The following is a 26883-nucleotide window of genomic DNA, read 5'->3' as shown; positions in this document are numbered from 1 at the left end:
GAATTAAAGAATAGGGAAGACTAATGGGCTATGTACAATATAAACAAGTGAATTAAAGATGGTTGAAACCATGACCAAAAGAATGATGCAACATTACCATGCAATGTTTATGTTTGAGAACCAAGGATTATCTTGAAGAATCTGAAATTGAAGTTAACTTAGTATTGGAACCGAATTAGGCAATAATCAGCATACCTTTAGACAACCATTCACAATGCAAGATCAGATAAAATATTATTTTAATAATATAATAATGGTCGCTCTGTCGGCCGACCAAAGTGCACGTTACCACGGGGATGGGGTCTCTGTTGTTCTCCTTCCAGACTGGGAAACCACTCCACTAGGCGTCATAGAGACAGCTTCTCTGCAGGGATTTCTCTGCAAACAGTTTGCTTTCTATAGATCTCAGAGAGAAAAGTCAAGCAACGCTTGTACTTTAATCAACCCGTTCATGAATGAATACCAGGTACACAAACAGTGATTCATTCGCACTTAATTTGGTGCAAATGATCGGTAATCATATGACACTCTTGGATCCAGTTTGAAGAGTTATGTCTGTTTGCCAGCAAAGAGACATTAGCGCGCTGTGTCTCTCTGTCCAGACCCCAGGGTGACCCGCGTAGAAGAGATCGATCCATTGGAAAGGTGGGGGTTTTATACGGGCAGTGGCATCATGGGAAGTTCGCTGTTACCCCCCCTTTCCTAAGTTGCTGGAAGTAATGCAAATTATTTTGAAAGTTCCAGAAAGGTCCGTACCACATGTTGTAAACCATAGCTGTGGGTCCCAACACAAAAATCCAGCTAATTAATTTGCATTTTATTCCATGACATATTTATTTGATACATCAGTATAACAAAACTGAATATTTGGTACAGAAACCTTTGTTTGCAATTATAGATATCAGACGCTTCCTGTATGATTTTGGACCACTCCTCCATACAGATCTTCTCCAAATCCTTCAGGTTTTGGGGCTGTTGCTGGGCAATATGGACTTTCAGCTCCCTCCACAGATTTTCGATTGGGTTCAGGTCTGTAGACTGGCTGGGCCACTCCAGGACCTTGAGATGCTTCTTACAGAGCCACTTCTTAGTGGCCCTGGCTGTGTGCTTCGGGTCCTTGTCATGCTGGTTTAGACCAAAGAACTCTATTTTTGTCTCATCAGACCACCTGACCTTCTCCCATTCACCTTCCTTGTGATCATTGATGCCCCACGAGGTAAGATCTTTCATGGAGTCCCAGACTGAGGTAGGTTGAAGGCTAAACCCAGCAAAGCCTATCAGAATGCCAGATGAAGAAGCATGATTCGTAACTACAAAGAACTAGCCTCCACTGCTCTAGATTCCAGTGGCGGCGTGCTTTACACCACTGCGTCCAACACGTTGTGCTGCATTTGGTGATGTATGGCTTGGATGCAGCTGCTCGACCATGGAAAGCCATTGGACCAAGCTCTCTAATGCTCTGCTTTTTTGGCTAATCTGAAGGACACATGAAATTTGAGGTTCTTTAGTGAAAGACCCTGCAGAAAGTCAGTGACCTCTGAGCACTATGCGCATCAGCATCCTCCTCGCTTCCACTTTCTTATAATACCACTGACAGTTAACGGTGAAATATTTAGATGGGAGGACATTTCACAACTTAACTTGTTGCACTGGTTGCATCCTACCACAGTACCACAATGGAAGAAAGTGACCCTAAAATGAAAACTTAACATAAATGAATAGCCAAGATATGTGTGAATATGTATCTTTATAGATATATTGTTCCATGAGTTTACATAAACTAACTTTATATAACAAAGAAACTAAACTAAGATAGCAAGTTATATTTTGTGTATGTCTGACTGTATAAAAGAACAAGGCACCACCCTGGGACTTTTAGCATGGCTTAGATGGAGAGAGCCTGCTATTACCAGTTAGTGAATAAAGCTTTTTCATTGTATATATGTTCACTGCATGTAAATCAGGAAAAATGGTTTTGTTTAAAATTTTGAAAGTGAAGGCACACAGAGCATAAATAAACATTATTATGTAGAAAATGTTACATTTGGAATTAAAGTGTCTTGCTCATTGGGGAAGGGTCACAAAAAGGTTAGTAATATTTGATTACTGAGGCCAAAAGTTAATATTTTCCTTAGCTTTGAGACCTCTGTTTCCAGTGTGTACAAATGCTGCATACAAGAGGCGTAGGCGAAGTGTTAATAAAAAATAGAAAAATGCCGAAACAAACATGAGTCTTTAACTGTAGAATACGTCATACTCTGTAAGAAAATGCATGATCTTTATGTTTTTAAATCTATAGATCAGCACAAATAGTACTGACAACAGCATACACAACAGTGTAGCTTTAGTTTTAGAAATGTGAGATATAACACAGTCTATATGACTAGGTTGTATGCAGATCCAAGTTGGTAAGAAACATGATGGAGGCCTCATGACACCAATACATTTTTTAAATAAGTCAAATAGTCTAAAAGTAAGCTATGGAACAATATGTGTTGAACATATAGTGCATACATCATAACATCCTAAAGCTTATAGTATACTATACTATCTATACACTATACTGTGTAGAGTAATTAGAAAAATTATATGATAATGTTATGTGGTATGATGTTTTTTTATGACTGAAAAATGAATTTAATTTTTGTAGTTTGTCCTTCTATCCTGGATCCCAGAGTCTGTTAGTGGGGTAACTGATTTCTAGTGTTTAAGATACATTAATCCTGTAATATAACCTCAGGAAGGTTGAAGGCTTTTTTAACAACAATTTTTCTGCACACTGTCTTATCATAAGGAAGAACTAGGTCTACATAAGAAAAAATATTTTATATGTAGAATTAGTATAAATAACACTTAAAATTGTTTCAGTATTTTGTTCAGCCTTTGTCCTGTAAAAATGAAAACATAATGTTGTAGGGACAGACAAGGATATTGATGTCAAGAAACAAAAATACGTTTGTACTAACAATAAAAGACACTGTGAATTACTTTAAATGTATAAAAGAAAAACTAAAAATACATATTCTCAAAATTATGATATGGCAGTTTTTACAGTATTTATTGCTAACAACCTGACATTTAATCCTGAGAGTCAAAGAAGAAAGTAAAATTCACCTAATAGAATGTTTTTTAGATTAAAGTTTGTACTGTGTTGATTCTCAAAGACATACTAATACTTCAAACCTAGTAACCTCAATAATTAATTTCAATCATATAGTAAAATATGGCTTAATTGATCTTAATACTTTATATAACTTTTTATTTTTGTTTCTAACAATAAAAGAATTTGCCATCCCAAAAGTACATTAACATGTTTATACAGCATAAAGAAAATAACTCAGACACCCAGCTGATGCTGTTATCGTAGACCATTTATTGGGAATGTTTGTCTATGTTGCAAGAAATGATTGTGCTTTCAATCAATTCTTGTATCTTTCTGACAAAATTAATGTTGGTGATTTAGCTTACCGTTTATAGCTTTAGGGGCCTTTCTGCGGGTGGAATTGAATGTATTTCTGTAGCATGTCTGGATTTAGAGAAAGAAAAACTGAGGCTCAGAGTGGTGTTTAATAATCTCAAATAAGTGGTTTGGCAGTTTAAAGCCAACTAGATTTTTTGCTGCGTGTAGAACTGCTGTGGCCACAGTTAATAGTGCCACTTGAAAACAAAAGAGCAGACTGCGGTACGAATACTGCATTGGTACGCTGTGGGCCTGACATTAGCTGTGGATAAGCACTTGCACATCACAGTGAGAAAGAAGTTGGTAGCATCATTTATACATAATAATAATACATAATACAATATTAATACATAAAAATAGGCCCCAGGTTGGTAACAGCTGTACTGTAAACAAATTTTAAATAAACTCAGTGTTTAATCATGTTGTGCCTTCATTTGCAGAGCTGAAGAGGTGGTCCAGGTGTAGAGGAGAGTGTTAAATAGGCTTCACTAGCCTGGTTACACGCAAAGACATTTCTATTCTCAACCTACTTATTTAAGTAACCCACCTTTTGGTTGCATAAAGGATTGAATCCTGTTCTCTTTTGATTTAAGAAGCAGAACCTGCTTACTTATTTAAATAACTATATATGTATTTTTTTAATTTTATTTAAAAAAATAAATATTCTTCTACAGGTTTTAAATACAAAAATTTGTTAAAGTGTTTTTCAGGTTGAACAGTTTATGTATGCAATTATCTTTGCAAAATTTCAAAACAAATCAAAATACTGTGTGTTAAAGGTTTCAGAAAAAATAATTTACTTTCATCATATTCTTTCCATTTGCTGTAAGTACTCATAGACAAAATTTGTGCTTCGCTGAAAACCGGTCAGTGAAACCAATTAAGTTTCAGCTTGATCAGCATGGACCAATGACCATCTTTCAGAAACCCAAAAATCTCAAGTTTATTTTTGATGAATGAACATACCATGCTAAGTGCTACCAGGTTGTGCTGCCAACACTTTGTGAGGTATGCAAAATCAGATCCAAGGAAGCGCAAAAAAATAACAAGCTATTAAAAGGAAATTATATTTTGCATACAAACTTGAAACACCCGTCCTTGAACCGCCACCTTAACGTGGTGGAGGGGTTTGAGTGCTCGAATTATCCTAGAGGCTATGTTGTCTAGGGCTTAAATGCCCCTGGTAGGGTCTCCCATGGCAAACAGGCTCTAGGTGACGGGTCAGACAAAGAGCGGTTCAAGAACCCCTCATGACGACTACAAAATCGAGGCACGTGACGTCGCCCGGTACGGCCCCACCCTGGAGCCAGGCCTGGGGTCGGGACTCGTCGGAGAGCGCCTGGTGGCTGGGTTGCTCCTCGCGGGACCCGGCCGGGCCAAGCCCGATCGAGAGACGCGAGACCATCCCCCAGTGGGCCCACCACCTGCAGGGGGAAACGTGAGGGACCGGCGCAAAGAGGATTGGGCGGCGGACGAAGGTGGAGACCTCGGCGGCCCGATCCCCGGATGCTTAGGCTGGCTCTAGGGACGTGGAATGTCACCTCGCTGGGGGGGGAAGGAGCCTGAGCTTGTGCGGGAGGTCGAGAGATATCAACTAGAAATAGTCGGGCTCGCCTCCACGCACAGCGTGGGCTCTGGAACCCATCTCCACGAGAGGGGCTGGACTCTCTACTCTGGAGTGGCCCACGGGGAGAGGCGGCGGGCTGGGGTGGGTTTGCTTGTCGCCCCCCAGCTCAGCCGTCTCGTGTTGGGGTTTACCCCAGTGGATGAGAGGGTCGCATCCCTGTGCCTTCGGGTTGGGGAGAGGTCTCTGACTATCATTTCAGCCTACGGGCCGAGTGGTAGTGCGGAGTACCCAGCCTTCTTGGCGTCCCTGTCGGGGGTGCTGGATAGTGCCCCTCCTGGGGACTCCATTATTCTGCTGGGGGACTTCAACGCCCACGTGGGAAACGACAGTGACACCTGGAGAGGCGTGATCGGGAGGAATGGCCTCCCCGATCTGAATCCGAGCGGTGTATTGGACTTCTGTGCTAGTCATGGATTGTCCATAATGAACACCATGTTTAAACATAAGGGTGTCCATCAGTGCACTTGGCACCAGGATACCCTAGGCAGGAGGTCAATGATCGGCCGCATGTTTTGGACACTCGGGTGAAGAGAGGGGCTGAGCTGTCCACTGATCACCACCTGGTAGTGAGTTGGATCCGCTGGGGGAGGAGAAAGTCGGACAGAATTGGCAGGCCCAAGCGCATAGTGAGGGTCTGCTGGGAACGTCTGGCAGACCCCTTGGCCAGGGATGTATTTAAACTCTCACCTCCGGGAGAGCTTTGAACAGATTCCGAGGGATGTTGGAGACATAGAGTCTGAGTGGACCATGTTCTCCGCATCTATTGTCGATGCTGCTGCCCGTAGCTGCGGCCGTAAGGTCTGCGGTGCCTGTCGCGGCGGCAATCCCCGAACCCAGTGGTGGACACCGGCAGTAAGGGACGCTGTCAAGCTGAAGAAGGAGTCCTATTGGCTGTGGTTGGCTTGTGGGACTCCTGAGGCGGCTGATGGGTACCGTGGGGCCAAGCGTGCCGCGGCCCGGGCGGTGGCAGAGGCAAAAACTCGGACCTGGGAGGAGTTCGGTGAAGCCATAGAGAAGGACTACCGGTTGGCCCCGAAGCGATTCTGGCAAACCGTCCGGCGCCTCAGGAGGGGGAAGCAGTGCTTCGCCAACACTGTTTACAGTGGGGGTGGGGAACTGCTGACCTCGACTGAGGACATTATTGGCCAGTGGAAGGAATACTTCGAGGATCTCCTCAACCCTGCCATCACGCATTCCCTGGTGGAAACAGAGGCTGGGGACTCGGGGTTGGACTCTTTCATCACCCAGGCTGAAGTCACCGAGGTGGTTAAAAAGCTTTGCGGTGGCAGGGCTTCGGGGTTGGATGAGATCCGCCCTGAGATGTTGTGGGGCTGTCATGGTTGACACGCCTCTTCAACATTGCGTGGCGGACGGGGACAGTGCCTTTGGATTGGCAGACTGGGGTGGTGGTCCCCCTACATAAGAAGGGTGACCGGAGGGTGTGTTCCAACTACAGGGGGATCACACTCCTCAGCCTCCCTGGTAAGGCCTACACCAGGGTATTGGAGAGGAGAGTCCGGCCGATAGTTGAACCCCGGATTCAGGAGGAGCAGTGTGGTTTTTGTCCCGGCCGTAGAACACTGGACCAGCTCTATACCCTCTACAGGGTGCTCGAGGGTTCATGGGAGTTTGACCAACCGGTCCACATGTGTTTTGTGGACCTGGAGAAAGCATTTGACTGTGTCCCTCGTGATGCCCTGTGGGGGGTGCTCCAGGAGTATGGAATCGGGGGCCCTTTACTAGGGGCCATCCGATCTCTGTACAAGCGGAACAGGAGTTTGGTTCGCATTGCCGGCACTAAGTCGGACCTGTTCCCGGTGCATGTTGGACTCCGGCAAGGCTGCCCTTTGTCACCGGTCCTGTTCATAACTTTTATGGACAGGATTTCTAGGCGCAGCGAAGGGCCGGAGGGGGTCTGGTGTGGGGACCAGAGGATTTCGTCTCTTCTTTTTGCAGATGACATGGTCCTGCTGGCCCCCTCTAGCCAAGACCTACAGCATGCACTGGGGCGGTTCGCAGCCGAGTGTGAAGCGGCTGGGATGAAGATCAGCTCCTCCAAGTCCGAGGCCATGGTTCTCGACCGGAAAAGGGTGGTTTGTCCTCTTCAGGTTGGAGGGGAGTTCCTGCCTCAAGTGGAGGAGTTTAAGTATCTTGGGGTCTTGTTCACGAGTGAGGGAAGAATGGAGCGGGAGATCGACAGATGGATCGGTGCGTCTGCCACAGTAATGGGGGCGCTGTGCCGGTCCGTTGTGGTGAAGAGAGAGCTGAGCCGTAAGGGAAGCTCTCGATTTACCGGTCGGTCTACGTTCCTACCCTCACCTATGGCCATGAACTTTAGGTCATGACCGAAAGAATGAGATCCCGGATACAAGCGGCGGAAATGACCTTCCTCCGTAGGGTGGCCGGGCACTCCCTTAGAGATAGGGTGAGGAGCTCGGCCATCCGGGAGGGGCTCGGAGTAGAACCGCTACTCCTCCACATCGAGAGGAGCCAGTTGAGGTGGCTCGGGCATCTATACCGGATGCCTCCTGGACACCTTCCTCGGGAGGTGTTCCAGGCACATCCCACAGGGAGGAGGCCCCGGGGGACGGCCCAGGACACGCTGGAGGGACTATGTCTCTCAGCTGGCTTGGGAACGCCTTGGGCTCCCCCCGGAGGAGCTGGAGGAGGTGTCTGGGGAGAGGGACGTCTGGGCGTCTCTGCTGAGTCTGCTGCCCCCGCGACCCGGTCCCGGATAAAGCGGAAGACGACGAGTATGAGAACTTGAAACATGTCTGGGGTTCCTTTTTTTTTGAGAGTACAATTGTGCAGATACCAGAAAGGCTGAATAGAGTATAGCAAAGGTACTTTGTTTTAACCTTTAAACTTAACCTCCTTCTGTCCTTCTATAATTGAACATGTTGGATTAGGAAATGTTTTTAGCCTTTTTTTTGTTGGGGGGGGGGGGGCTACTTTTGTAATGATAGCCTCACTATTTGCTAATATAGAGTGCTCAAGAGATTTTAAATTTTCTCCTTGTTTTAAAATTATTTTAAAGGTCTGTGTTTAGCAACTGTTCTCTCCGACACCGATGAGACATTGCTTTGCTTCTAAAATAAATGAGGAAGGCTATAAAAAGAGGTTTAATTCTGTTCATATATATTTTTATGATGTTCCTAACAAGAAGTCAGAAAACGCTACATTTGGTACTGGTGGCTCAGAAATTCACAAAACTTTGAGCTTGGAAATCAGCTGTATCATTAGACTAAACTCACAAACTAAGCAAACAACCTTTTTGAAAAACAAATTCTGCATTTTTCGGCAAGATTTGAATAATAAACAATTATTGTCCTTTCCTAAACCTTTTAAGGCCACAATGACTTTTAATCTTAGTTGATGCTACAAACAAACACAGAAAAGGCTCACAAATCAAAATCCCAATAGATTTTGATCAACAATTAAATTCAGAAGGTCAGAACTGTGATAGAAAACCTCCAGTCATGTTGCATTTTTGTTTGGGCAAGATAATCCTGCACAGATTAAAACACCAGTGACATCTGACATTTGATGTGTGACAGCACATGGATGACGCACAGACAGAGATCCTAATATGTATATTCAGGATCAGTGGGTGATAGAATTTTAGTTTCCTTAGAAACTGTTACATCTGCATGCTTGAAGACAAAAGTCTCAACTTTGTTAGTCCAAACCAAACGTACACTTGCGAAAAAATTAAAAAGAAGACATTCATCATTTTCCAATTGAAATGTCAATCAAAGTTAGCTGAGTATCCACTGGGGATTACGCACAATTTCTTCTCCTCTGAGACAGTAACTGGCAGCTGCAGTGATCACATACTGTAGCTCTCACCAGATGATGGAATGACTTTGTGGGCTCGTGCCTTGGGTATCCCGCTCTGTACTCTGTCAAAGAGAGGCCTCCAGTCACTGCTTAGTGGTAGAAGATGCATTACATTGCATTGACATTCGAAATTGTCCCCAAGGTGCTCCACTGTGGCTTTGACTGACAGACCAGCTGGGAAATCTGTGTTGTCCCATAACTCACCAAACACGCTGTTCTCTTCGTGGTCTCATATGTCCCTGGATGCACTTAGTAGTGTCACTCGCTTTGTCTTACATTTTTGCTTTACTTTGTAAATTTATAAAAATTGGAGTGTCAATCTTTTGTGTTATTTTATGGCATTTGTTCTCTGTAGGACAGCGGATTTTGAAAGCAAAAGATAATTATACAATTACTGATGCCAATATAGTATTTTTACCTTCTGATTTCAGTACATTCAGTTGTAAAAAATGTGAAAATGCTGTTGTCAAAAAGATAAATACAATATCTGAAAATGATATATAGTTTTTAGTTTTTTATGCATTTAAGATTAAACAAGCATACTTGTTTAAGAACTTTTAAGTGTAAAAACTCATTTGTGGGAAGTACTTCTGTCAGATCAAAGTTGCATTTACCAAAAACATTATAATTTAGCGAAGTATGTGAAACTATTGAAGTGGCTGTAGTACCATAATATGCCAATGGAACACTAAGAACACAAAGACTTTATTATAATTTACTTTTATTAACTATAACCTGTCCCACATCTACATGGGCATGGCAAATGTTTCCTTAAAGGGATGACAAAAAAATATTAAGTCTTAGCTCTTAAGTTTTAGATAGGTGATGTGTGCCTACTTTAGCACAGTTCACATGATATGCTTTTCTATATAATCCTTTTGTGTTGCTGAAAGGCTCAACATAGTTTCATCTCACCAGTTCAAATCACAGTAGCATTTAGCAAACACTACACTTTTATGTTTATTATAGTATGATGAAAAATACTTTTATACTATACAAATAACCAGTTGTCATGTAAATAGTATCTAAGGGTTGTAAGTGGAGGCTTGTGGCAATGAGATGCCACCCTTTGCTGTAAGGGGCAAATAGGCTAATTTATTTTAGACATTCTAACTTATGAATATTAACACGTCTGGCTTAAACAGCATGTTATCTTGTCTTTTCTGTTTTAAAGAGTGAGACCAGTGGACCTCTCTGCCATGTCATGATTACATCCCAGGTTAATGAAAATATACACATTGCCTATTAAAGTTTAAATTTATGAAAGTTTAAATTACCGGTAATGAAAATGTAACATTTAAAATTACTTATCTGGATTTGTTTAAAGGCATTGTAAGGGATACCAATAAGTTATTTGAAAAAAAAAAAAAACTTGTTTTGCCCTGAATAAATTGCTTCAAATTAAAGTTATAGTTTTTATACACATTTGCTGTGTTGAATCATTCCAAAAATATTATTTTAAGCACTCCACAACAAACAAATGTTAGTAATATCATGCAGAAGCTTAAAGACCTTTCTGTTTGTTTTTAATTATAAACTACTAGTGGAGAGCAAGTAATGGACATATGGCAACTGTCATATATTTACACACTTTAATACAAATCAGCATAGGCCACCAGACACTCAATAAACACCACCAGAAGCTTAAGAAACAAAAAACCACCTGGTGAGAGGTTAACATTGTATTTATTTTGATGCAGCTATTTTCTGCATTGCCTTTTATTTATGTATTTATTTTTGCCCAGAATAAATAACAAATTGAATAATTAAAACAACCACTTGCTTTTTATGCTATTTTCACAAGTAAAGTGAAATACAAACCTTTAACATAGTTTAACATAGTCTTTTGAGCAATTAACTATTCAACAGTTAAATGAAAGATGATTTCTTTCTTTTGAGCACTGTTTACTTCGAAGTGGATAGATTTATGTTTATTATTATTAGGTGACGTTACCAGTTCACAAATCCTATGTTGTAGATAATCTGTTACTAAAGAATCCCTTCTTTAGAAAGGATGGTTTGTTTAGTATCATTTTAGATTCAACAACACCAAGTTGGTTAATTTGTTATACAGTAAATAATCTAATAGCCCACTACCAAAGCAAGTAAAAAACCTCCTGCAGGTTGAATATTACAGACTCCCTGGCTGCCTTAAAATGTACAACAAAGCATTCATGCTGATCTGCTTAGCTGTGCTTCCCCTGAACCCTCTAATGAACGAGGCCAAAAGAGTTCTTGGGCTTAGCCTCTCCCTCTTACCCCAACTTAACAAGATGTCCCTATACTCATTGGCTTTCTCTCTCACAAACATACACACATACTGACACAAAAGCACGGCCATGCACAGACACACACCCCCCCAAACCCCAAACCACTAACCCTCAGACCAATCTGTCTGTGGCACTGTAGTATTATTAGACTTACACTCTCTCAAAGGGGAAACAGTGAGTGCTGAGAGCTGGAAGATGAGATATGCTACAAGGGCTAGTAGTTCCATTAAAATGGCATTCACTGGGGCCTTTGTTATCATCGGCATTGTCGTTTTCGGGATGTAGTGAAGTTTGCTGATCCATGACCATCTCATCTATCTTTCAGGATTCAAAGGAAGTTTGTGTGAAATTGACACCAATGAGTGTGTTTCAAACCCATGCCAAAATCATGGGAAATGTGTGGACCGGGTCAATGGTTACAGGTAAAAAGAATTTCTTTTTTTTTTTTTTCTCTCTGGACTTTCAAGGTACCTACACAGTCTGGAAAAGTATAAATTTTATTTCAGCTTGGCATGAGTATGGAAAAAAAAGATTCCAATAATTCCATCCCCTCTTTCTTGCATCCTCCTTTTCTTTCTGGTAGTATTTGTTTAAAAGATTAAAATGGAATTTCCAGAGCAGATTACAGTGAGCTAATATTTGCTCTCATATTGAAATTAAGTTACATTGTTAAGAATTACAAATAATAAAACTTAGTATTTGATTAGATTTGTTTTGTGGTGTAGTAAAGGCAATTAGACAAAAATTGGTGAGTAATTATTATCAACAAATCTTATACATTTTTTGCAGTCTGCCTGTGTTCGCAGGAAACATAAAGCTTCCTATTTTCCATCTGAGGCAAAATGTCGATATTAAATGATTATTCTCTTCTAGGTGTGATTGTCAGATGGGATTTTCTGGGCTTGTCTGTGAGGAAGACATCAATGAATGCATCTCCAACCCTTGCAACAATGCAGGGATCTGCCAGGACCTTGTGAACAAGTTAGTATGAATATAATTTAAGTTTTAGTTTATTAATGTTTTTTCCATTTTGCTAAGAATTTGCACTTCAGCTGTTTTTTTTTTTTTTTTTGTAATGTAGGTTTTAAAAAATATATTTTATCAGTAAGAAGCAGGCACAAATAATTTCATGAGTATGCTTTGAAAGGTGAAAAAACAAAACCATTTTCCAAAGCAAACATTTGTGGCCATGGTGTTTCTCTTCAAAGCGTTTCTCTTTAAATAGCAAGCCTGTATTCATCCTTGACACACATAAGCTTCCCTTCTGAAGACAGAATGAATTCAGCAGGAACACATCATGTATCTAGATTGGTCTTTACTCCACTGGTGCTTCTCTCTGCTGTGCTTAATAGGAGCCCCGGGGCTTCAAGATTTAGTCGGACAGATGGTAAGAGAAGTCCCAGGGCCAATTTAAGTCCTAAATGGTTTGTCTTGAGATTGTCTCCCAGTCATGACTTTGCTCTCATGTGACCCGGCCTAGCTCAGAGCACTTCCCTGGTTGCACAGTCCAGGGAGTTCACATCGGGTGTGTTTTACAGCTGCCTAATCCACACTCTCATCTCCATCTTCCCCTTCCTGAGCCAAGAAAGTCAATTTCTACCATAATGATGCGTCACTCCTTGTAGCATTATCTTCAAACCTCGATCTAAGGCCTGGTTCACATGGCAGGATTTTTGTGCAGATTTTTTCCCCAATCTTTCCCTTCGGACATGCCCCAATCATCGGGATGGCTCTTAAGATGATCTTATGAGATATTCTTGCCGTGTGTACTGTGTTAAGAGTAACCTTGTCTCCTCGGAAAGACGTCAGGACCACTCCCACCTCAAATGGGGGAAATACAACATGTTGGATTGTCTTGGCCCAATATCTACCGTGTGGGGTGTTCCCCAAATACAAACGAGTATGCAGCCTGTTGAATTGGACGTATAGCCAATCAGAAAGCGAGGTGACAGAAACACGGAAGGGAATTGCTCTAATGTCACGTTTGATCTCGAGAGGGTTTGCGAGATTTCCCATCTGAAATCTGAACGTTTGCGAGTGAAATCTGTTGGTGTGTGTTGTGTTGTGCTTGTAGTGTGGATAGAGACCACATACTTTAGGACCAAACCTGTTACACCTTTGATTTTTATCGTCAGGTTTGGAATATCAGCCAACAATTTGAAAATCCTGCCATTTGAACCAGGCCTTATGTGTACATGTCCTGTTTCTTAAGGTAGTTTGCACCTGGCTGGATGAGAATGCTTCATGGAAGCTGTGAAAACAGGGATGGAACTAGTCCAGCCTTAAAAATGTCCCTAATAGGCAGCTCTGATTAAAAGAAAATATGGTTTAGCATCATGCAAAAAGTAGATGAGATTTTATTTATTCAAGAAAATATTGTTAAGATTTTAGCCTGGAGGTGTGTAATTGTATTCCTTCTTATTACTTAACTTTGAAGCACAATCACCATTTCCTTGGAGATTTGTGTTTATGTGAAAATAGATTCACAGCGGGATCTGATTGAATAAGCTGTATCAACATAATTTAAACATAATTTTAATCAAGGTACATACAGGGAACATTGCTGTGCCATTGTTTCAGTTTTTGCAGATTTGCTGGACAACAGAGGAAAGCTGCATTGTGCTTTGTTTTAGTGGGTTTAAAATGGAAAAAAAATACTGGTTTTAATTTTTTCTGCACAGTTATTTAGATAATGTATTCATACCTTGTGAACCTTTGCACATTTTGTTTTGCTACTAAGATTTTTGGTGATAGATAAACATAAATTAGGATCTAATTGTGAAGTGGAAAGAAAATACTTTTTTCAACAGGAAATGTTCACAAGAAAATCTGAAAAGTCTGTTGAGCATTTGTATTCTGCAACCCTTAGTTAATATTTGTTAGAGGAACATGCACTACAATTACAGCTTATTAGGTATGTCTCTAACGGCTTTGTACATCTAAACACTGAATGTTTTACGAATTTTTTATTTGCAACAGTTTTAGTTCAGTCAGTATGGATGAAGAGCATCTGTGAACATCGGTTTTCCAGTCCTGACATGTATCCCTAGATTTGGATTTTGACTGGGCCACTCTAAGACTTTGATCTAAGCCATTCCTCTAGCTGAATGTTTGATTGGATGCTAAAATGTAAACTAATCTAATCCTAAGATTTATGCAAACTTTAACAGTTTTTCCTTCATTATTACTTTGCGTTTAACTCCACCAATCTTCCTAAAAAGGATACCCACAGCACAAGGTTGCCACCACCATGTTCCAGCACAGATATGGTGTGTTCATGGTTATGTGCAGCGTTAGTCTTCTACCTTATACAAGTCCTTCTCAAAATATTAGCATATTGTGATAAAGTTCATTATTTTCCATAATGTCATGATGAAAATTTAACATTTATATATTTTAGATTCATTGCACACTAACTGAAATATTTCAGGTCTTTTATTGTCTTAATATGGATGATTTTGGCATACAGCTCATGAAAAGCCAAAATTCCTATCTCACAAAATTAGCATATTTCATCCGACCAATAAAAGAAAAGTGTTTTTAATACAAAAACGTCAACCTTCAAATAATCATGTACAGTTATGCACTCAATACTTGGTCGGGAATCCTTTGGCAGAAATGACTGCTTCAATGCGGCGTGGCATGGAGGCAATCAGCCTGTGGCACTGCTGAGGTCTTATGGAGGCCCAGGATGCTTCGATAGCGGCCTTTAGCTCATCCAGAGTGTTGGGTCTTGAGTCTCTCAATGTTCTCTTCACAATATCCCACAGATTATCTATGGGGTTCAGGTCAGGAGAGTTGGCAGGCCAATTGAGCACAGTGATACCATGGTCAGAAAACCATTTACCAGTGGTTTTGGCACTGTGAGCAGGTGCCAGGTCGTGCTGAAAAATGAAATCTTCATCTCCATAAAGTTTTTCAGCAGATGGAAGCATGAAGTGCTCCAAAATCTCCTGATAGCTAGCTGCATTGACCCTGCCCTTGATAAAACACAGTGGACCAACACCAGCAGCTGACACGGCACCCCAGACCATCACTGACTGTGGGTACTTGACACTGGACCTCTGGCATTTTGGCATTTCCTTCTCCCCAGTCTTCCTCCAGACTCTGGCACCTTGATTTATGAATAACATGCAGAATTTGCTTTCATCCGAAAAAAGTACTTTGGACCACTGAGCAACAGTCCAGTGCTGCTTCTCTGTAGCCCAGGTCAGGCGCTTCTGCTGCTGTTTCTGGTTCAAAAGTGGCTTGACCTAGGGAATGCGGCACGTGCAGTCCATTTCCTGCACACGCCTGTGCACGGTGGCTCTGGATGTTTCTACTCCAGACTCAGTCCACTGCTTCCGCAGGTCCCCCAAGGTCTGGAATCGGCCCTTCTCCACAATTTTCCTCAGGGTCCAGTCACCTCTTCTCGTTGTGCAGCGTTTTCTGCCACACCTTTTCCTTCCCACAGACGTCCCACTGAGGTGCCTTGATACAGCACTCTGGGAACAGCCTATTCGTTCAGAAATGTCTTTCTGTGTCTTACCCTCTTGCTTGAGGGTGTCACTAGTGGACTTCTGGACAGCAGTCAGGTCGGCAGTCTTACCCATGATTGGGGTTTTAAGTGATGAACCAGGCTGGGAGTTTTAAAGGCCTCAGGAATCTTTTGCAGGTGTTTAGAGTTAACTCGTTGATTCAGATGATTAGGTTCATAACTCGTTTAGAGACCCTTTAATGATATGCTAATTTTGTGAGATAGGAATTTTGGGTTTTCATGAGCTGTATGCCAAAATCATCCGTATTAAGACAATAAAAGACCTGAAATATTTCAGTTAGTGTGCAATGAATCTAAAATATATGAATGTTAAATTTTCATCATGACATTATGGAAAATAATGAACTTTATCACAATATGCTAATATTTTGAGAAGGACCTGTATAACGTTTTACATGTAGATCAAGAGGCCTGACCTTTCTGATGTGGTTCCTTTTTTTTTCATGATGCTCTTTATTCACTAATGTTCTCTAGCAAACATTTGAAGCTTTCACAGAACAGCTGTATTAATACAGATATTAAACTTCACACAGGTGGACTGTATTTACTGTTTGATTAAGTAAATTTGCACTGGGTTTTATTTTGGGGAGTCAGAAAAAAAGGGAGCTATATATATACTTTTACCACACTTTTCATATTTTTATTTATGGAACATTTTGAAAACCATGTCAAATTTTCCTTCAACTTTACAATTATGCAGTAATTTGAAAACGTTTACAGGTGTAAATACTTTTGCAAGGAACTATGCATGCAATATTATAACAGCTTTACATTACTTTTGAGGCTTCTGGTCTCTGCAGGATTTTACCTTATTCCTTTATCGTTTAGTGTTATCACATCCTCCTCAGGTTCCAATGCATTTGCCCTTCTGGTTATTTTGGAGTGTTGTGTGACCTGGATGTGAATGAGTGTGAAGTTTCACCTTGCCTACATGAGGGCATCTGTATCAACAAACCTGGAGGCTTCAAGTGCGTCTGCCGGCCTGGATACACAGGTACCTGCTTTGCCCTCAGGTGACAATGAAGATCAATACGAGAGTCTAAAAAAGCTTATCATGATGGCTAGTGCAGCTGCATGCTATTGACACAGCTCTGACACAGATCTGGCTTAGTGTTAAAAAAAGAGGTCTCATAATGTCTGCTTTTAATGAGCTTGCCTGCTGCTTCAAGATAGGGTCTCTGCTTTTTTGAAAAACTAACCAGATAATTTCATGTCACCTGATTTATCTGAGTAAGTCTTGTTCTTTAGATAATTTCTGCTTTATTTCATTTCATCAGTCTTTTTAGTTTATTTCAATATTGTTGGTTCATTCTAATCCATTAGGGTTATACTCTTTGAGTAGATATTGAGCTATTTTAGATCAAGTATATTTGTGTATATATCTGTGTGTGTTGGTGCACCCTCCAAAGCTGATTCCTGTCAGGTACGACAAAGATTAATTTCATTTGTCTCCCACACTGTATCATCAATTTATCCTTCCCCAGTTCAGAGAAGAGGGAAATCTCAGAGGTATTGCTACTCTGGAGAGTAGAACCTGACATGCATGGCCCAATTCCCACAGAAGCTGCTTGATTAGTAGGCCTACACACAGCATAGCACAAGTCATTACTTTTTCCGTTGCTCTAAGCTCATCTGAGAAAACAGGGTCCCCTAAGAGAGTGAGCAGCAAGGGGATACAGGTTTGGATTGGGTCAAACCAACCAGAACTCATACGAAGAATTTGCCACAGTAACATGTGCAGCAGTACGGCAACTTTGAATCCATTGTTTTTTTTTTGGTTGTAGCTGCATGTCATTTTAATATGTGCCTAACATTAATTTCACCTTTTCACGATGACTCAGCCAGATGTACTTTAATTGAAACGTCTTTCTGCTTTGGTGGGATGATGTACCATGGTGGCTTAAAATGCTATAACTCATTGTGTCACTTGACTGTATTGCCGGTTATTGAGTTTAGCCATCAGGGAATTTAAGAGAGAACTTTTCTTGCTCATCAAATGCCGCAAATAATTTCAGCTGTAGCAGATGAAGCTCCTTCCTAATAAATCAGTCTGGTGCTGTGTCTGTTTACTTGTGATGCGATTAAGCTAAGATGACACTCTATTTCCACCTGCTCCACCGCCTGTGTCGAAGTTTTATGCAGCCCTTTCTTTTTTGTTGCTGTTTTATCACTCTTAATTTTAGGCTGTCATTGGAAAAGGACACTTCAATGGCTAAAGGGGTTTTCTATCTCGTTCTCAACATTTTTTAAAAGCAAAACAAATTAAAAGTATTTTTGTTTAACTGATCAGTTGTCTTAGAGGAGTAATTAACCCATTTTTCACATTTTGGTATCATTAGTTTTTTCGTTTAGAGGCTGAAATGTTTCCCAATTCTGAGCTCAATCTCAGTCAGTTTAGTTGGAGAGTGTCTGTGAACACAAACTTTGAGGATTTCCCATAGATTCCTAATTGGATTAAGATATGGACTATGACTGGATTATTCTGACAGGTGGATATGGTTGGATCTAAACCATTCCATTGTAGATGTGGGTGTGTGTTTTGAATTGTCACCCAACTGTCAGCTGAACCTCCACCTGAGTCTGAAGTATTTTGCATTCTCTAACAGGTTTTCTTGCAGTTCTGCCCTGTATTTAGCTATACCAATCTTCCCCTCCACTCAGACCAACTTTCCTGTCCTTGCTGAAAAAAAGGCATCCCCACAGAATGACTCTCCCATTACCAAGTGTCAAAAGGGGATTAGTGTATGATGATTTTTGTTTTTTTATTTTTATTATTATTATTCTACAGTGGCTCCCTGCTTCTGAATAATGCTTTTCTTGCTTTGCCTACTAGTTTAAAGTAGGCCTTGTCTTGGATAGATGGGGGTGTGCCTACTCTTTCTATTTTCAGGTGATGGTGAGAACAGTACACTGCAAGATATTCCAAGCTTAGGATATTATTCTACTTTATCCCTGACCTGTCTGCTGTGTCCTTGGTCTTTCTGATGCTGTTTGTTCACCAATGTATTCCAAAAAACCTGAGGCCTTCAAAGAGCAGCTGTATTTACAGACAAAGTTGCACAGAGATGGATCCTATTTACAAAAAATGCGACTTCCAAATGCTGTTGGTTGACATCTGAATATATGCAAGTGCCACATTTTTCAGTGTTTTAATTGAAAAAACTCTACGCTATTCATGACCATTATTAAAGGCATACAGTAAGATTAAAGAAGCAGATTTTATTGTTTTTTTTTTTTTTCTAAGGCCAAGAGTCAATATGTTTTGTTTGCTAAACTGTCAAACCAAATTACATTTAATTATTCTCTATAATTAACCACAGTGTAAAAATTTTTCTGCCTTAAATACCCTGATGTGTAAGGTGTGTTTTGACATGTTTGACAGCTGCATAGATTTTTGCTGACAGATTAATATTCAGGACATTTTGCTTAAAAGCCTCTGCAGTGCCTATAATATATTTTTGGACATACTGTAGGTGTCTTGTTGTATTCGGGGGTCATAAGTCACTCCAGTGACATGATTAATGGCTGATCTTGTTTATATAAATCACAGTTTAAGCACAGTATTCATCACCTTCTGTTTTCTCTCCTTCACCCATCATTAGTGAGCAGGCTCCCTTGAGTGATGTACAGTACAATCAGCACATTGTTGCAGTTTCCTCTGTCAGCACATTGTTGGATGATGATGTTCTGGCTTTTGCAATGTTTTTCTTGTATTTCTGTTGTTGTAAAAGCTTTTGAACATTTAATCTTTTGCTGCCTGAACTTGTTAGAGAATACCGTTATATTATCTCTCTTGGCCACTGAGTACCTGTTTACGTTTCATTTAACTTCAATAACTTTTGTGTACCCTTTTCCATTGAATTTCTTTGCTGGATCATTTATGAGCCAATTATAATTCTAGTTTTTTGCACTTTAAATCAGCAGGTACACATTGCTTTAGGGTTTATAAACTGTTTTTCCTTAAAAGCAGAACAGAGAAAACAATGTAAGCAGTCAATTATTATTACTCACTCCAACAAACTAGTTTAAAAATTATAATCAATGAATACATTATTTGCCTAACTTTTATTTTAATAAATTATTAGTTGAAAATAGCAAAAATAGTAGTGTTAACTTATTCTTGAACTATCCTGGCTCCCACACAAGAAACTGACTTCATTTTTTTCCAAGCCAAGTCTTAAGTCTGTAATTAATGTTTTTCTTGAAAACAGTCTGTCCATTCTCTGGCCTGCCATGCTCAGTGTTGTTTTCTAATGAGCACATAAAAACATTTAACATTTCTTTGTGTCAGATCATTACATGCAGCTTGTAGACTGTTATATATTTAGAATACTATTAATCTGCAATGTTTAACTCATTCAAAATATGAACATGCATTTTGTTTAAAGGCAAATATTCAGCACAAGTTAATCCCACATTTATGAATGAATGTAAAACTATAGCCTTTAATGTGAAAAGACAAATGTTTTTGTGTTTAGTAGTTAGCACAATTAATTCCTGTGTTTGACCTGTTGACTAGTTCAGTATGTAGGGCACTAATTTGGACTAGAGGCTTCTCTCCTCCTTACCCTATCTCTGAGTTGGAGGATTTATGAGATTAATACAACACCATGTTCTAAATCTGCACTTAAAACTGTTGTTGTAAAGCCTAAATAGGTAAAATGTTCCACGGTAGGTGAAATAGGGAGGTGCAATCCAGTAAGTGAATGATTAAAAATGTAAGGTTTTTACATGAATGTAAAATTAAATCTTTTTATTTTAAAATATTGGAAATGTTATTTTAATCAAGCTTGTTTAACAACAAGACAATGATGTATCAGAGGCAAGTTCAGTGTATATTGCTGTTCTTAAATAACCTAATGTTATTTAATATAGTCTTGTTTGTGAGACATCCATATGGTCATTTTTATGAAGCTACAACTAAAATAAACAGATTTTATCAAATCGTAAACATCCCTGATTAATTAAACACGCCCTTTAATATTTATCCCCATAACAGCTGCGGTCTGTGGTTTACGTATCCACTTACCTTGAGTCTGAGTCAAAAGTAAAGTCTCAAGAGTGAGCCCATTCAAGTCATTCTCTGTGCGACTTACGTAAAAAGCTGTTTGAAGCCAATTAAAAAATTTGGGTCATCTCTAACTCTTTTTAGCTTATTTTAAGGAGCTTTCTTCCTGCCATAAAATATTGCCTCATCTAACCCCATTATTCCAATCTTTGCAGACCTCAGTGATTCAGTAACACAAAATTGAAATAAATTATTTAAATCTTTATATCATACAGACGTTAAGTAATTGAAATGTGCACACAGGTATATCTTTGACTTGGTATTTCACTTATAATAATAATTCTTATAAACACATTTTACAATTCAATGTTTAACAGTCCCCAATTACAATTAAACACATATTTATTCATACACCTGGCAGATTTAGATTTAAAATTATTTTCATTCAACCAAGAAGTTTGTTTCTGATAGGAAACGAGACAACCATCTCTTCAAGATCATAAAACGGTGCAAAAGGAGTATCAGTTTTGATAACATAAGTATCTTTTATTTACATTTTATTAAAATTGGCCTGGCAAAAATATTCTCAATAATATATAGAATTATCTACATTCCACTACAGAAAAGAAGCATTCTTATGATTGCTGATTTAACATATTTTCATGTGTCTTGTGTTAATGAGCTCCTAGCATTTGAGGCTGGACGGCCTCTTTGCCATCACTCTTATCTTCAGCTCCCTCCACAGATTGTCTGTCAGATTCAAGCAGGGTCTGCCCAGACCTCTAACAATGTTAATAGTCAAAGGAAACACGTTAATAAAATTAAAAGATTACTTTAAAACTTTAATCTGCCAAGGGTAGGTAATTATTTTGGTAATTATTTTTTCTCAGTGTCTGAAATTAAATCAGATTAAATTCCGAATGTTGCCTGTTTTAGGTCAGTTAGCATTACCAAAATTATTAATGTGAGAGATATCTTTTATAGGATTTTTTTAATTGCTTTCTTTCAATTCAGAAGTTTACATGAAGATTACTATGCCTTTAAACAATTTGTGAAAGCCTAGATGAAAAAGTCATGGCTTTGTATCCTTTTAGTTAATTTACCATACTTGAGTTAAATGGAGGCACACCTTTAAATGTATTATAAGGCACCCCTCAAACACACTGCTTCCTACTGTGACATTATGGGAAAATCATAAGACATCAGGCAAGATAAAAGGGAAGAGGAATGTGGACCTCAATAAGTCAGATTTTTTCATCGGGCTAAATTTCTAGATGCCTAAAGGTGAACAATTATATGCATGCATAAATACCATGGGGTTGTTCTTTCCATTCAGGAATGACAGATTCTGCAAACGCCCTCAGAGATGAAGACTTTAAATTATGGAGACATATCCTGTAGTCTGATGAACTAAAATTGAAGTGTTTGGTTATAATGACCGTTGTTACATCTGATGGAAAAAAGTAAAGCTTGGAAGCCTGAGAACACCAACTCAATGTCCCAGCGTGGCTTAATGATAGCAAAGTCAATCTTTTGGAATGTCCATTGCACATTTGTGGGCAGAGCTGTAAAGGTGTGTGAGAGCAAGGTGGCCTACAAACCTTTAGCAGTTACATCAGTTCAGTCATAGAAATGACAGAATTCCAGCAAACTATCGTGAGAAGTTTGTGGAAGGAGACCCTAAACATTTGACCCAAATCATGCAATTCTGCCAAATACTAAGGAAATGTATGTAATCTACTGAAATTCAGGAATGTTTAAAAAAGGTTATCTTGTTTACTATTCTTGCACTTAGCAAATAAAAATTATATTGGTAATCTGAACTGATCTAAAAGTTTAGATTGAGTTTGTGCTTGTCTTTTTCATATAGTGCATGTTAAAATGTAATATCAACAGAATATGTTTAGACAGGTTAAATGCTAAAGAAAGCATCAATTTCCAAAGAAGAGACTCAGATCAGGTGTCCTTTCCTAATTCATGCCCACTCAAACAAGCATTGGCATATTGCCTTATTAATATACCCAAAATGCCTGCATACATTACAATGCCATTTAAAACCTTGGCACCTATAAACAGCAATTTTCTGTGATTTATGCAAAGATGCTGACTGGAGCTGTACAATCCAAGGTCCTTAAATGTTGATTTCATATCATTTATGGGCATTTCTTGTTTGGTTATAGAGTGTAGTCTGTTCTTAAGTTAAAGTTTAAAAAAGGGCACTGTTCAGAGGTGCTGGTTACAGGGAGTGCCATGTAAATACAGCAGAAGTTTCTTATTAGTTTAAACAAGGCCTGTTAAACTTCATGTCCTTTGACTGGCAAATGCTTTGATCTGTTTCATTTCATCAGCAAACCCCCTCTACAACTCTGGTATTTCGTCTGTAGCAATGTAGCTGCTAAGCTGCAGATGTGAGCGTATCAATTCTTTTTAGAAATCCAAATGTGATTTAAGGTGCAGTCAAGCATTTACATCTCAAGTCCAGCCAAACCAAGAATTATCAGTTGTTCTTGCCAGATACTAAATCCTGGAAGCAGGTGTCTTCATGGATACAACCTACCTACATATCTTCCTGACCCTGGAGTTTTCTTTGTTGTTTTTCATTTCCAATTTTTTATTTCCTTGATTGTGTTTTTGTATGTTGACACATAATCTCAGGCTATTATTGGAAAGCAAAAATATGCATTGATTGGCTAAAGAACATAAATGCAGATGTTAATCTTGGATTGATGTGATGGGTACAGAGCCATTTTTTCCCCATAAACTCTAAACTCAAGTCTTTTGTATGACCACCCACTAACACCTCATTTCAATCTATTACAAACATCCTATGTTAATAGTTTTGATTGAGCATTTGTCCACAATTTAAATGGAGGATAAACTGTAGTTATTGTTGACTTGTTATGCTTTTCTTTCTTTTCTAAAACTCCTACGCCTTTTGACTTCAAAGTGCCTATTTTATTAGACAAGCCAAGTAAAGCCCAAAGACGTTTAAAGTCATCAAAAATGGATAAAAGGAGAATGTGCTTTCACAGTCAGCAGCTGCTGAATATTTGGGATGTTTGTGTAATAAATAACTTAAATATGTAATTTAAACATTACAGTTTTCAAAGATTTGTTTTCTTTCTGTTTATCAAGGAATTCAACTCTAATCCCACCAACATATTAAACTTGCAAGGACTGAATAAATAAGAATAAATTTAGGCAAATAACCATCATAGCAGAATCATCATATTTTTTCCATCTTTAGATCATTTTGGGTTCATTTTAGAATAAAAACAGTGTAAAATATAATGGCAAAACATGAGTTTGATATACCTTCTTTAGAAAAGACAGAGTTGTAAAATCAAGAAATCTTTTTATTATAATGCATGCAGCATGTTCCTGTTTACCATTCCTGCCAGGGTGTGTAATCACTTCATATCAAATTTTACTAAAGAGATCAGAGAGAAAAAACATGTCTTGTTGCTAAAGCAGTTTTAACTGGACAGAAAGTTCACTGCTGGTAAGAGGCAGGATTTCGCACTTTAAGAATCTAGTCTATTAATTAATTGAATACGTTGTATTTTCTGAAGGGCAACACAAGTTTGCTGACTCATTCTGTGGAAAGATTAAAGAAAAAGGAAAATAATTGGCCCAAGAAACCTCAGATCAAAGATCATCATTTTCACAATAATCTTGTCTATGATAAAAGATTATGTTTAATTTTTCTATTTGGGAATTTTCAGGATTCACTGGATATAAAAGGTCCACACGCCCCTACCACGTTTAGTTAACTAAAGAACTTTGTTTCACCTTCAGGGTGACATATATTCTGCATTACACAACTAAAACACAAACAGATCTGTTTGGGGGGAAATGCAAAGACAAAAATAGTTGTTTAACCTGTTGTATAAGTGTGCGCACCCTTTATTATTGCCTATTTTTTTAGCTCCATCTATCTGCCCATCAGCCCTGACCAGTTTCCCTGTCCCTGCTAAAGAAAAGCATTCTCACATTGTCCTGCCACCACCATGTTTCACAGAGGATGGTGTGTTCACGTTGATGTGCATGTATGTTACTTTTCCTCCAAATATAGTGTTTTGCATAATGAGTTTTGGTACTAACTAAACAGGGCAGCTTTTTCAATATGTTTGCTGTGTAACCTACAAGACTTGTTGCAAACTTACTTCTTGCCACTATTCCATTAAGGCTAGAATTTCAGAGTGCACAACAATAGTGCTCCTGTCAACACATTCCCCCAGCAGAGCTGTGGATCTCTGCTGCTTCTCCAGAGTTGTCTCTGGGGTGCTTCTATGAAATTACAGAGCCATCTCAAATCTCACATTTATCATTAAGGTTATTGCAAAAGCTGTGTTTCAACAGTTACATACCTTCTTAAAAACGACCAGCCACTTTGACATCTTCCAGTCAGGTTAATGTGCTCACCCCATTCCTGGACTGCCCATGTCAAGGTGTTCATTGACGTCCGCATTAATGTAGACTGATGGAAGAACCACAGTGCTGTTATTATTGGATCTCAGCACAGCATTCAACAGTGTTGATCATGGTATAAAACTGTAGCCGCTGGAGAACTGGGTCGGTAGGTCTTTCCGGTACAGCACATGACTGATTTGATGCTTACTTTAAGGACAGGGACTTTTTTGTGTCAGTAGTTAACTTTACATTGAATCTGACAAAAATCACAGACGGGGTTCCCCAAGGTTACAGATTGGAGCCCCTCCTATTTAATATCTTCATTCTCCCCCTTGCTCAGATTATAACAAATGACAAGATAAGAATCATAACTATGCAGATGCTCATCAGTTTATCTGTACAGCCATGTCCTGATAGGTTTAAAGTTGTGTGATATTTATTTCCATTTACAGATAGTTGACTGAACGGTCTATGAAAGATTTTGAAATGTTGGAAAATCCATGCTCTTTTCCTGTATCAGAACAACATGTCCTGGATGCAGACTCACCACGTACGCCTTGAACGGGACCCATAATACATGCCTGAGACAGTGAAGAAGAAGCTGCAACATAGCTGCATCAAGTCTGTACCCGGGATACAAAAAAAGAGTCCGAATTTATCACTTACACTTTGGAAAATATTCAGTTGTGCATATCTCGTCTGACTTCAAAAAGTCAGAGAATATCATAGTTTTAAAATAGAAAAGTTATGCCTTTAAATATTGAAAATTGTAATTTTTGACTTCAGAATATCCACCTAGAAAATTGGATTTAGCCCAGATGTCACAAAATAATCAAACCGTATTTTTCTTAAAGACACATAAATTGTCTGTATCCCTCACTGCTCTTGAGCTGCATTGTTGTTTTGTGTAAACAGCAATAAATGCTCCTTTTTTAAATGAAGTTCCTCTGTAGCAATACTAAAACAAACTCTTTTTTTTCTAGGTTCACGGTGTGAAGTGAACATCAATGAGTGTCTATCCAGCCCATGCCAAAATGGTGGAAGATGTATTGACGGTCCTAATCAATATCACTGCTGGTGTCCTGATGGCTACATTGGGCTCCACTGTGAGTCCAATGTAGATGAATGCATGTCAGCACCTTGTCTTCATGGGAGGTGCGGACTTTTCCGTCTTTAAAAGAAAAAAAATATTACTCCATAAATGTACATAACATTTTATATAACTGTCCCCTTGCCAACAAAGCAGCATATATTCCATACTTACGAAGCTAATGTAATGAACTTGCAGAACAGCTTTTTGTAATGGTGCTTAAATTATGATCATTAACTTAGCTAAATAGGGATGTTATTGCCATGAGCTATCCAGCAATAAGACTTGATATGAAAAAAAGCTCCTCATTTATTTCTACTATCCTACAGGACCCAGTTTTGACCTTGTCTGTTTTTCTCTCTCAGCTGTAAAGATGGAATAAATTCATACACCTGCCTTTGTGGACCGGGGTGGATCGGCAGCAGATGTGAAACAAACATTGATGTGAGTTTAGCTTAATTAATAAACCTGCTGGGTGTTCTGCAGAAAATGCCAGGAGAATTTTGTAGTCCTTGTGTGGCCTTTGGTATCATTACCTCTATTGACGTTTGTGCAAGACAAGTCAATTGCACTACCAGGATAATGTAAACATTGTACAAATACCTGATTAAAAGGAATTGCTTAGTCTAATACCTAAT

At 39.3% G+C, this 26883-nt stretch overlaps 1 protein-coding gene across 1 annotated transcript in view; it reads left to right on the top strand.

Moving 5' to 3' along the window:
- The window catches only part of eys (eyes shut homolog), a 336214-nt gene that overhangs the window by 171336 nt on the left and 137995 nt on the right, over positions 1 to 26883 (top strand). Inside the window, exons 26-30 of the mRNA XM_047352417.1 lie at positions 11523 to 11619; positions 12071 to 12178; positions 16583 to 16728; positions 26139 to 26310; positions 26611 to 26689. Of these exons, the coding sequence (XP_047208373.1) occupies positions 11523 to 11619; positions 12071 to 12178; positions 16583 to 16728; positions 26139 to 26310; positions 26611 to 26689 (602 nt within the window). The remainder of the gene's footprint in view (positions 1 to 11522; positions 11620 to 12070; positions 12179 to 16582; positions 16729 to 26138; positions 26311 to 26610; positions 26690 to 26883) is intronic.

This window comes from Girardinichthys multiradiatus, chromosome 22 (genome assembly GCF_021462225.1).
Source record: "Girardinichthys multiradiatus isolate DD_20200921_A chromosome 22, DD_fGirMul_XY1, whole genome shotgun sequence".
NCBI classification, from domain to species: Eukaryota; Metazoa; Chordata; class Actinopteri; order Cyprinodontiformes; family Goodeidae; genus Girardinichthys; species Girardinichthys multiradiatus.
Note: the sequence above shows the minus strand (reverse complement) of the source record. Positions and strands in the feature narration are given on the sequence as shown.